The sequence below is a fragment of the Hyposmocoma kahamanoa genome, unplaced genomic scaffold, assembly GCF_003589595.1.
Source record: "Hyposmocoma kahamanoa isolate Upper Pololo Valley unplaced genomic scaffold, ASM358959v1 86, whole genome shotgun sequence".
In the NCBI taxonomy this organism is placed as follows: domain Eukaryota; kingdom Metazoa; phylum Arthropoda; class Insecta; order Lepidoptera; family Cosmopterigidae; genus Hyposmocoma; species Hyposmocoma kahamanoa.
In genome coordinates, this window is record NW_020654289.1 from 15,378,876 (window position 1) to 15,391,464 (window position 12,589).

Sequence of the window (12,589 nt, forward strand, 5' to 3'; positions counted from 1 at the left end):
CGGTCGAATGGCCATTCGACTCCAATGCCGTTGGATTACTTTTTATGGGGTTACGTTAAGTCGTTGGTTTATGCCAACAAGCCAACAACATGAAATGAGCTTAGGAACAATATCAAACGCGAAATTGCCACGTCTCGGCCGATCGGTGAGCGAGGGTGGTGGAAAATTGGCTCCAAAGAATTGAACACTGCAAATGTGCTCGCGGTGATCATATGAAACAGGATCGAATTCGATTCTTAAATGTAACATGTGTACTGCACCTGGATTAAATTTCGGCTCGATATCTCAATTATTCTGTGTTTTATTATTATAATACAAAATTGTTATGTCCCTATTGAAAAACCCGATACTATATTGAGGTAATTGTTTTAAGTCTTGCATTATAATCGTGAAATATTATGAATTGTGGTTATACAGTGCGTGTGTTGTATGGTACTGTGCTGTGATTTTTTATGCAATAAATGATTTTCTATTCTATTCCATACACAGAATAGACAGCAATGATGATCAAGGGATTGAAATAACTTAATCTTGATTATGCACTATTGAAATGCGAAAACACGTAATCGTATATCTCCAATGGTAATATAGTCAACTATGCCATTATGTAAATTAATTAGGATGCAACCAACAATCTCACCTAGCCTGTATCTTGCATACCGTGTTTTTACTACATTGCAACGCATCATAATTAGGCATTGCCCTACCAACAAATAATTAGTAATAATAATCGCGACACGAGATGAACCGAATGGTAGGTAGAATAAATTACGTTTGTGAAATATAAACACATCGAAAGTGGTCGAAGAATCGATCATGATATTTTGTTATTTTCTAGAAGCAGAGGAAGACGAGTTAGAGGTAGACCGAGGTTACACAGGGTTATTTGTAAAATACTAACAACCTCGTATGACTATATTACTAACATCATATACAACAACTTTTGTTCCATGACTCAATAATTCATCAGATTTTCGTACAAAAATTTAAAAAATTAAATAGATCGCTTTAAACCAGTATTTCTTAACCCGTAATCCATGGACCCCTAAGGGGTCCGTGTAATGAATGCCAAGGGTCCATGGCGAGCCTACCTAACATAATGCATTAATATAAATAGGTATTGTGCACGTGACCATTTTGAATTTTCGCGCCCTTGCGACATCTTTTGTTTTTATAATATCAAGTGACGGAACGAACGAATCTAGCGCCTGATAGTAATCTACACCCCAGTCCATAACAGTTGCAGTACCACTCACAGCTTTAAATCGCAAAGATCTGAGGAAAACTGCCACTGCGCCCGTCACCCTGTGACATAAGTTGACAAGTCCGCGAGTTGCGAGCCCTTCTTCATATTTTCAGAAAGGGTCTGTGTGCTCTTTGACGTTTGGGAGGGGTCCATGACTATAAAATGATTAAGAAACCCTGCTCTAAACGATGATAGCTCTGTACGGTAGCAAAAGAAACCGCCACCATGAAAATTATTTATATGAATAACAGTTGCTAAACAACTTACTAAAATACAGACCTAAAAACAATATATTACCAGTCAAAGTAAGGAATTCCCTGTACTATGAATACCAGCAGCGCTAGCACGATAGGCTGCGTCTTACGCAAGAAGCCACATAGAAGCGCGAAATATTGCTATCATCGCGCTTCTATGTATGTCGCTTCTCGCGCCCTATCATGCCAACGCTGCTGAGCGACGGAATTCACTCTGGAGTACCATTAACCACTAGTAACCCATACCCATGTATGAGTACATGGGTATGGGTAGTATCTCAAAACATTTGATTTGGGAATTTTGTGATTTGAAAAGTGAACTACGTTACCGAGGCCGTTAAATATGGTGAATTTGCAGTTATACAAGATTTAGGAAACATCAAATCAACACCAGAAAAACGTAGAGGGCGCTACACCTACATTAATCAATTGTAGAAGAAGTTTAATAAAGGTGGGTAGTTAAAAATTATAAACCCTATTTCAGTTCAAAACATTATGAAATATTAAAAAAAAAGCTTAACAATTGACAGCGATAATTATAACTTTTTTATATAAAAACCGACCTCAAAAGTTCTTAGAATTAAATCTATTTGCCAAATTTTATTAAAATCAGTTACCGGAAAGTGCGCGAAACGGATTCATGCCCTAGTTTGCCGCCCTTAGAGGTGGAATATTTTCTTCAAATTTAAATGGGACCAATAGTGAGGTACCTTCTTTCCAACAAAAAGAGAATCATCGAAATCAGTTCACAAATGCAGGAGTAATCGCATTACATACAAAAAAAATACAGTCGAATTGAGAACCTCCTCCTTTTCTGAAGTCGGTTAAAAACAATTATAGTGCTTTTCGTATAAAGGAATTTAGTAGAAATCAAATCACGGTCATTCGTACTGCTCATACAGCCGGGAAAGGAACTGCGAATTTTTTTGCCGAACGCATTAAGTGCGTACGCGCAATGAGTCATACATATCGCTGTCGGTCAAGGGTGGCTGCCAGGGCAGACTTCATGATAATACTTGATATAATAAAGTTAGTAAAGGTCTCGCCGCGTATATTTTTACCGTACTATTTCGAGAACACCGAAATTCCAATTTCTACATCTGTAATTATGATGTTTACTTTTATTTAGCATCGTTTCTTGCCTCAAAGTGAGCATAACATTTAAAGTGAAAAGCATGGTATTAATTGTCGTCAACGTTTAAAAAACACGTCTGCGAACGACCTTGTCCCATTGCACTCATACGATATCAATCCCAATTAAATTGCCACAGAATTAATTAGGCTGTTCTTTCATGCATATTTTATTTCTAGACATTTTGACGTAAAAAGTAGACATACTTAATTGTGTTTTTAATTGAGGCTATCACCGCAAAAGTGGTGTAACCCACATTGAACTTTTTTTTCTAAAATATTCCGTAAATTAAATTTTTATTGAACCGACCGGATCGAAGGAATTTTTTCTGAGTGTTCGATCTTTGTATTAATAATTATAACAATATTCCGTAAATGATACTAAAGTACAACATAATTATTTTTTATTTGGATGCCATTTTTATATATAAAAAACATTTAATTATAAAATTCTAAAATCATTTAAAATATATTATAGAAAAACAAATGTGGGTTACACCACTTTTGCGCTGATAGCCCCGTGTACTTGTAACACGAACGTTTTAAACGTATGTCGAAATTAATTTAATAAAATAAGTGAGGTCTACATTAAAGAATATTAAATGAAAACAGACTTTTAAGTATGTACATTTTATTAACTAGCTGAACCGGGCGTTACAATGCCACTGTAATAAAATATTTTTATAAAAGTACATGTGCAAATAAACCAGTAACCACATTTAATTTTCTTGAACAACTGGGCCACCTGATAAATTGTTCTAATACGTCAGAAACTTTTGCAGGTGTGGGCACAACAACTCACGAAAGTCTAATCACCATCGAATAACGACTAAACGCATGCAAACATACAAACACACTTTTTATATACGTAGATAAAATATGTCAACTTAATTATATCAACTTTTTAACATTAAGTTATGATGACGGATAAAACAACTTCAGGTTATAAGGGTCGTTATACTTTCAAAGTCCTTAAACAAAGTGTACATGTTATTGGGAATAAAAGTGTAGTGCTACTTTTGTAATGCCCTTTTCAAATTGTTATTTTTATATTTTTTGTCATCCTTAAATTTTGCATAGGTAGGCAAACAAATACATCTATTAATAGTTATTTGTTATGCAAGGCTGCAAAGTTGTTGTTTGACGCGAGGGCTCATATTGAAACCTGAGCAAGCGAAGGAGTCTAAAGATTAAACCACAAGGAAGCGAGTGGTTCACAAATAGAATCCTGAGCGTAGCGAGGGTTTCAAGACACGAGACGCAAAACAACTTTGTTGCCGAGCGAAACACACAACTTTTCACCTCACTATAGCGAGGAGAATGGTAGACGAAAAACAGTTTAGTTACTAAACTATAAACAAATCAGTTTAGTTCTTCGACGAATTAAAATAATTTAATAAACAAAATTAGTTATCGTTGTCAATTTAATGTCAACATTAATAATAATAAAATATACTAACGGATTCTTCTTCTTCTTTTAAAAGATGGCCCCATCGAAATAATCGATGATTTCGCCAATGTCAAGTTGAGGAACACACGCGTTTTTACATTATATTACAAATCACGTAGAACCCAATGATATTTCCAGAACCAGTTGAACGTGTCATTATGTTTTTTTTTTCCATTGAAAGAAAAAGTTATGTGCACTACAGTCCATGGTCAAGTTCGAATTTCAAAAAGCTTTTCCACGGTAGCGTGCAAAAAGCAATTTTGAAAAAAAAAATCGCGCAATTTCTAATGAGAAAAAAGCCTTTCCAAGCTAGTGGGGTGAAAAATTGTTTACGCATTTTCTGAAATTACGCCCTAGCATACATAAACAACATTAGTATAGAAATATACATTTGCACGAATCTTAACAATTTTGAAACTGCTATAAAATTGTAAGCTATAATATTTGGATATTCGCAAAATAAATTTTCATTTCCCTTCCTACTTAAGCTATTGCTTGCCTTGAACTGTAAACTTCAAAGGGTGATTTATAAACTGGTCATTATATTTTGTATAGTATCGGTTACACAGAAAATGCTATTGAATTTTTCTATGATACTCCGGCGTCGCATTCCCGTAATCCTGCAGGTTGAATAACGTCGACCGATTGGTTACCATATACTTAAGAAAATCTTGTATATGAGTCAAAACATGCTGGAGTGATTTTTCGTCTAATGACGTGTAAGCCAGCATTGGACCCAATTTTGCGAAAAGTCTTAACAAGTGTATAGAGCCGTATACTTGTGCCATAGGCACGTCAGGATACTCTTGTAATATTTCACTATATTGTGGCCTCTCAAATTTGTAAAGCAGTTGTGATCCGAGAGTCGCATTAAAATACTCTTTAATACCTTCTGTGATATCAACTAGAACTGATTCTTTCGCTTGATTATGTGCTTTACTCGACTTTTTGAATGCTAAATAGTTATCTACAATCTGTTCCACGGTTAATTTTGCTGGTAAAATTGCCAGTTTTTGCTGCCGAGTTATCACGTCCCAGTCGTCGACAAGCCATACTTTGAGCTCTTCGGGGATTTTGATCTTGACTTCAACCTTTGTTAGGTACTGCTCCTCTGACTCGATGGATAGGTCGAGTCGACCGCGTTTTTTCCTACAAATTACCAAAAAAATTGTTAATTCATTCCTCAAGGGAATTAATAATAAATAAATAAATACTGACTAAGGAAAATTGCAAAAATTTTTTGTACCAACGTAACAACATAACGAACACTGATGACGTAATTAACACACTCAAAAAAGAGAGAGTAATACACTGCCCATTAATCGGCAATAATACACTGAGGTAAGAATACTGAAATAACATATAAGACAACTTACTTGGGTTGGTCAGATCCAGAGTCAGCTGGAGTGTCCTTGCTAGCAGTCTTTGTGGCTTTTGCAGGTGCTGGTGTCTCGGCTTCTTTACCTGAAACATATTTAACACATAATATTAAATTAAATTATTAAAATATCAAGCTGAGACGCTGTCATCCAATACCCATAAAACTTTAGTGCACCATTAAGTACATATTTTCACAAGTTTTGTTTTAAATAGATTTCTGGAAATTCTGCTGTGTCACTTGACTGGTTGCATGCTTATAGTAATATATATAATAGACAATAATTATTATTTATTTCTTTAAATACAGTGAAGATGTGATCATGTTACCACATCGGTCAATGATAGTCATTTAGAAAAATGAACCGGCTCTATAATTGCACTACACAAAACTGTCAAAGGTAGAACAACTAAGGTCCATTATCCACCAAAGAGAAATGCAACTGTCTTTCTTCTGGCAATAGATTGACGCAAAATGGATGTCCCAATACTATTAGATTTCATAATGATGAATAAGAGGCAAAAAGAGATATTGATGGTCAAAACAGTTCTTCTTTACACCACTTAGTAGACTAAAAAGTAAAATGTTGAAGAACTAAAAAGCCTTTGCTATGTAATGACTGAGCTGTGGGATTGTGCCTTTTCCTCCATCATGCAAAACAGCAAAGCCAAACAGGGCTTTAGACTTCTTAAACGCTGGGTTACATAATTATTTCATTATCACTCTTACAAGTTGCATCAAACATGTACAATGCTTAACATTTGATATCCAGCAGAATGAAAATATAAGTAAAAAGTCAACCTTACATTAATTACGTTGATTGAGTGAGCACCCTCTGTAAAATGTTCAAAATGTGTTAGTCATTCAGTAAAAGTTCTGAAACAATTATAGAAACCAATCTTTCTATTTGTAAAAAGATAAAACAAGAGAAAAATCACTTAATGTGTGCTCACTCAGTTCTCAGAGAGGGCCAGTCAGATCTACAAAAGTATTAAGTTTACATATAATATTATTGTACTAGCTTTTAGTAAAAGTTTAGTTAAACTATCATTTTTAATTACAGATCGATTAGTGCCTTTTTCAATTTTTTACAAATACTTTGTTATGCTCACTCACTCCGCACGTTTTTAATAGGAACGATTTCTTTAAGAATCAAATAAGTTAATTAAATTTCGTTTATGTCTAGATTTAGTAAAAGTTACATATGAATTTGTAAAATATAAAACAAGCTACTAATGTGAAACGTTTTTGAATAATGATTATTTTTAAGCGCTCACTCAATCCTCCAATTTCTGAAAAGTAACAAACGTCAATATCTTTGGATTTGTAAGTATTACAGAGGTTATAATTGGTAAAGTTTTGGTAGTAATTTACTACTAAATATCTGCCGTTTCAGATTTCGTTTTGATTATTTAATTAGAAAGATATTCTTTTTTTTATATGTATGAAAATTTATAATGCAAGGTGACCAGACATTATGAAAATGATATTATGTGCATACTACCTACAGTTTTGTAAATACCTATCATTAATAACAATAATAATAATGTATATGTTATTGTGCGTGTAACTGAAGAACCTAGTTTTTGAGTCGAAATTTTGCATCGTTACGAATATGTAAGGTGTTGCCCTGAAATCCAATCGCTGCATTAAACTATTGAATAACCAACAAAGATCTAGATTATAGAAAAAACTGTCATACAGCCAAACGTTCACTAGTATTAGTGCCCGTAATTGAGTGAATTTAAAAAAATGTATGTGGTCTATCTTATTGTGCGTTTAATTAAGCTGCACGGTAATATAAAAGAGGCTGTATGTGTAAAAACTTATGAAAAAAATGTGAAAAACGAATATACCTCACCATATAATAAAAAAAAGCGGTAAAATAAACGAAAGTACTTTGAAGTGAAATTACTCCACTACTTTGTTGTAGAACTCAATTTCGCGAAGAATTTAAACAATACAAAAAGTAGAATTAAAAAAAGGACTTCAAAGTACTTTCGTTTATTTTACCGCCTTTTTGTAAGTATTTGGTGTAGGAATAATCGTGGTGGTAATTTATATTTATACATATATCATAAAAAAAATATGAGTGAAAAAAAATTGGCGCGAATTAGTAGTTACAGTTCGTAAACGAATTACTTTTTATTATTTATGTTACGATTTGAGTTCTCAAGAATTCGTTAGCGGTGGCTCTATAGCCAATATTCACTAAACACCTAAATAATATAATAATGGAGTCTGAGCCTGTGTTTGTTTTAATGATAATGAAGTTGTTATGACTATAATGTAAGTATACTCAATAATTAACACTTCATATTAATACATAGGTGTAAATAAATTACAAGTTCATTTTGGCATTTTCATAATGTGTGGTCACCTTGCTTTATACATTTTCATACATATAAAAAAAAGAATATCTTTCTAATTAAATAATCAAAACAAAATCTGAAACGGCAGGTATTTAATAGTAAATTACTACTAAAACTTTACCAATTATAATCTCTGTAATACTTACAAATCCAAAGATTGACATTTATCACTTTTCAGAAATTGGAGGATTGAGTGAGCACTCAAAAATAATCATTATTCAAAAACGTTTCACATCAGTGGCTTGTTATATATTTTATAAATTCATATGTAACTTTTACTAAACCTAGACTTAAACAAAATTTAATTCACCTATTTGGTACTTAAAAATCGTTCCTTTTAAAAACATGCACATTGAGTGAGCATAAGAAAGTATTTGTAGAAAATTGAAAAAGGCACTAATCGATCTGTTATTAAAAATGATAGTTTAACTAAACTTTTACTAAAAACTAGTACAATAATATTATATGTAAACTTAATACTTTTGTAGATCTAACTGGCACTCTGTGAGAACTGAGTGAGCACACATTAAGTTATTTTTCTCTTGTTTTATCTTTTTACAAATAGAAAGATTGGTTTCTACAATTGTTTTAGAACTTTTACTAAATGACTAACACAGTTTAAAAATTTTACAGAGGGTGCTCACTCAATCCACACATACGTCATTAATTAATTTAAGGTTCAAGTGCAATTGTCTTTAGACAATTTTCAATTTCAAGAGTACCAAAAAAGCCTTTACAATTTAAAGTCTAAAATAGCCTTTTTACAATATGTTAACAATATCCAGAAACTTTGAAAGTAATTATCATTATTACTTGTACTTTCAAGTACAACCAAAATTACCTGCAGGTGTAGAAGCACGAGACTCCTCTCGTGCCGGTGTTGTACTGGTTGTGGTCTCAGATTTGCGTCCTTTTGCTGGAGCTGGAAGACAAAAACTGGACTTTCAAAACAACAACTTTCAAAATCGACAAAACTCCATTATTTCAATGAACAGTGACTAATCTATTGCTTAATCTATACCCTGGGCTCTTTATATAATAATATGTGCCAGACAACCACATTGCCTGGTTTCAAACTAGGGAATTCCCTGTACTATGAGCACAGAGCAACAGAATTTAGCCTGAGGCACTTCCCAGAACACCCAGACCAGAACTAATTTAGAAAAGTTCCCAAATTGGTCCTAACAGGAATCAAACCAGTGACGTCTGCATCCAGCACTCACAATGTAAATCATTAGCCACAGAGGTTGTCATTATTATAATCACATTTACTTTATTGACTACTATTATAAACATGTAGCCATCTTAACAAATGCTCACATTCAAGACCTGATTTACAAACAGACTGGAGCCCATTAATATGAGGCCTTGGGTAGCATGATGAGAGTTATTGAGTACTTGTCTTTGCGTGTGCATACTTATATATTTTATATTCATAGTTACTTTACATAAAAACCTCTTATAATCAACTGTGTCGATCATTAAAAATCAAACTCTGCAATGCTAGCCACTTACTCTTTTTGGTCTTTGTAGGCTGTGCAGAGTGGGTCCTTTGCACCTCCTTTTGTCTTTGCACATTTGCCTCATTATATTTCAGAACTCTGCTTTCCGGTACCCACTCATCCCAACTGCAAACATTTTACAAACGTTAGTTTCGCCATATTGAAAACGTTTTGTCGCCGCTAATTTTAGCGTTATCTTTCAATGTCTACAAAGGTGAAAGAAATAGTTTTCAAACACCATTTTGAAATCGTACATTATTTACGTCTACTCGACGCAACATAAAAATGTTAAGAAAATTCGAATCGTATGTTTTAAATGTAGAATTTCGTGACAACTTCACTTCATGAAATTAGTATTTTACATTTACCATACGCAAAATAGGCGGCTGGATATTGAGTTGCGGACCAGCTCGTTACACCAACTACCATGTACATATATTTTATAACAATTTACGGATAAAGTAAGCAACTTAAACTTACTTCTTGTTCCATCCAGCATAATGAATAAAGTATCGAACATGTTTATCCTTTGTAACAGAGCTTTTTAAGCATTTCGCCTCGTAAATTAGGGGACCGTGAAAACACAACACTTTTTCACCTGAAAATACAAAGATAGATAAATTTCGAAAACGATCTAAACTGGTTAAATTCGCAACACAATAATGTACATATGCTAACGTAACGCAAATACCTTCAGCAAACTTTGGCTTCGGTGGTGCCATTTTTTTAACTTGATGCAATAGCGGTAAAGCGTCAGTCGTCGTTTGCTTTGCTATAACCCACAACCCACAAAGTACGTACTTTTGCTATAACCTGTCGGCCATTGTCAGTCGTTTGACAACGACGTTACGACGACAGCTGTCAAATTGTCAAATGCATTTATATTTTTTTAATATTAGTGGCTTTGCTTTCGCACATCGAGTATATAACCAGAAATAGAGACGAAATTGGTGGATTGTCGTGGGATACTTCACAACGTGATTATCAAAATAAAATAAAGAAAAATGACGCGTGAGAGGATATTGCCAAGGCGCTTAAATTGCCTAGAAAAGAAATAGAAACCAAAGTTATACCCTGCGTTCGCAATTTGTCCGAGAAACTACTGGTAGCGGACGAGAGGACGTGAAGTTCAGTGCATGGTTTGCAATGCAATGATTATTAAATGGAGCCACAACTTCTGGAAGCTTGGACACGTTGGACACAAGCGTAAGTCATATTTTAATTATTTTGTCATTTGTAATCACAGATCTAGAAAATATATGAATGGAATGTAATCTAATAAATTGCTAAAAAGTTTGTGCTGAGTTAGCCGGTCCGTGGAATGCGCGTCCTCCTCCCCTGATGCCTACCGCACCGCTCTGAGTCGCCGTCTCAGTGTCGTTGATTGGCTGATAACGTAACGTGACTCGTGTGACATCACACGATCACTTCTAAACCACAAATATTGTTCTCAGTTCAGTACGCGCCACGACGTTGTACAGTAAACGTTAAAGGGAAAATTGTAGTACAATACTAGTTTATTTATTTAAAAATTATTCTGCCAGGGAACACATCCTTCTTCACTCATGAAATATTCAGCAAAATTGTTTCTTATTTCCATAGCAGATTCAGGATAGCGTCTTCCCATAATTTAGCATTTAAATTTAACAAATTAACAGATCCAATTTCTCCGCGCCAAGATCCTTCTAAAATATCGTGATCCACATTTTCAGAACCAAAGGTTCCATGTGGGTTGTACAGTGATCTCGATTGGCTATTTCGCCTTAAAAAATTATGAAGGTATACGCACGCCATTACAACAACTTCAGCATTAGAGCGTTGGAGGGTTATGGGAGTTCGGTATATACGAAATACAACACCTAAGATACCGAACACATTTTCGACAATTCTTCTAGCTCTTGACAGTCGATAGTTGAAAATGCGTCTTGTTGTCCCCACGTCGTAATTAATGGGAAATAAAAGGAATGCTCCACTGTCATAGAAAAACTATTAGATTAAACGGCCCTCCAACCGTCCCCCCAACCGGCACCCCACCGGCGGCCCCCAAATCAACACCCCAGCCGATATCCCAACCGACCCCCTAGCCCACCCATATTCGTAATGACACTTTTATTCGGTACTTTCGGTTTTAATTGTTAGTAGAACAACTAAAAAATTAATTGCAATTAAAATCAAATCAATTGCGATTGATTTGATTTTGACTCTTCTTTCTCGTTGTAGTAAGAAATTCCGCATCCACCACCTTCTCTTTCTCTTACGTTTCAACACACTGGATATAATTACTATGTACGCTGCACTTATAGCCGCAACCTCCTCGGGCGACATTTCTATAAACACTGACTAGTGTGGCCTACATAATGTTCCGCGACATTTAGGTACCTCGGCACGTTCTACGTAGTTTTTGAGGAACATGTTCCGCAACATGTTGCTCCATTTGCCCCCTAGTGTATCCGGCAGTTTAAATTATAAAACTATCACAACAACGATTAGTCTACTTGTAGGTATATGTATGTTACTTATTGCGTCGGATCTCGTTGGATATCGAAGTATGAAATATTATTATTTTTTTTATTTTTTTTTTATTATTTAATATTATAATATTTCATACTCCGCAGTATTGCAAGAAATTCGATCTCAGATATTTTTAATTTTGGTGCCTGAATCGGCTTCATCCAACTTGTACTAACTTCTAACCGGATGCTATATGTATAAATGATGTAAACAATTATTTTCTTCACCTGTAAAATTGTCAAAATTACTACTATCTCACCGGTTGCTGTTCATAGTCGATATTGCATCCTTAGAATAATAACGCATAGAATGATAGTTTCATAAAAAACTAACTGTCACAAGTGAGGCAAAAATCAAATTCATGTAGGCGTAAGCAACTTGTATTTACGCTCGTCGGCACGCACACAAATATACAAATAATGATGCCATGGAATAACATTTCCCTCAAAAGTGGGGAAATTGTATCTTGCTTAACTCATCGTTAAGTTACAGGTGCCTACAGATTTGGTCGATTTTGTCGATCAGGTGCCTACAGATATGCTCGATTTTGTCGATCGTTACTGTTGATCGACAACGTCAAGTGACAGGAATTTTCAAAAATTTGTTTTTGGTAATCATTGTGGAAATGGCATTTATATCTGAATACACGAAGGCGGACACGACTTTTCTCATTTCTAAATCCAAGATGGCGGACACGTCTTTTCAAATAAATGCAATATGGGAATCGTTTTCGAGGTATTCGAGG

The 12,589-nt window shown here is 34.6% G+C and overlaps 1 protein-coding gene across 1 annotated transcript; it reads right to left on the reverse strand.

Annotated features, from left to right (window-relative positions):
- Nucleotides 1-3,062: 3,062 nt before the first annotated feature.
- Nucleotides 3,063-10,157, reverse strand: LOC113234740 (mortality factor 4-like protein 1). The gene is made up of 6 exons (XM_026470203.1): nt 10,025-10,157; nt 9,814-9,931; nt 9,347-9,459; nt 8,673-8,753; nt 5,458-5,545; nt 3,063-5,230 (listed from the first exon to the last, which is right to left on the reverse strand). The coding sequence occupies exons 1-6, from the start codon at nt 10,053-10,055 to the stop codon at nt 4,657-4,659; spliced, it is 1,005 nt and encodes a 334-aa protein (XP_026325988.1). The 5' UTR covers nt 10,056-10,157; the 3' UTR covers nt 3,063-4,656.
- Between the last annotated feature and the right edge of the window lie 2,432 nt (nt 10,158-12,589).

Bases quoted from the DNA above. Each gene is read 5' to 3' on its own strand.
- LOC113234740 (XM_026470203.1), bottom strand. From the start codon at position 10,055: ATGGCACCACCGAAGCCAAAGTTTGCTGAAG. The intron at 8,754-9,346 runs GTAAGTGGCTAG...TTTGTCTTCCAG, and splicing joins GCCTACAAAGACCAAAAAGA to CTCCAGCAAAAGGACGCAAA. The intron at 5,546-8,672 runs GTAATTTTGGTT...AATATGTTTCAG, and splicing joins TCGTGCTTCTACACCTGCAG to GTAAAGAAGCCGAGACACCA.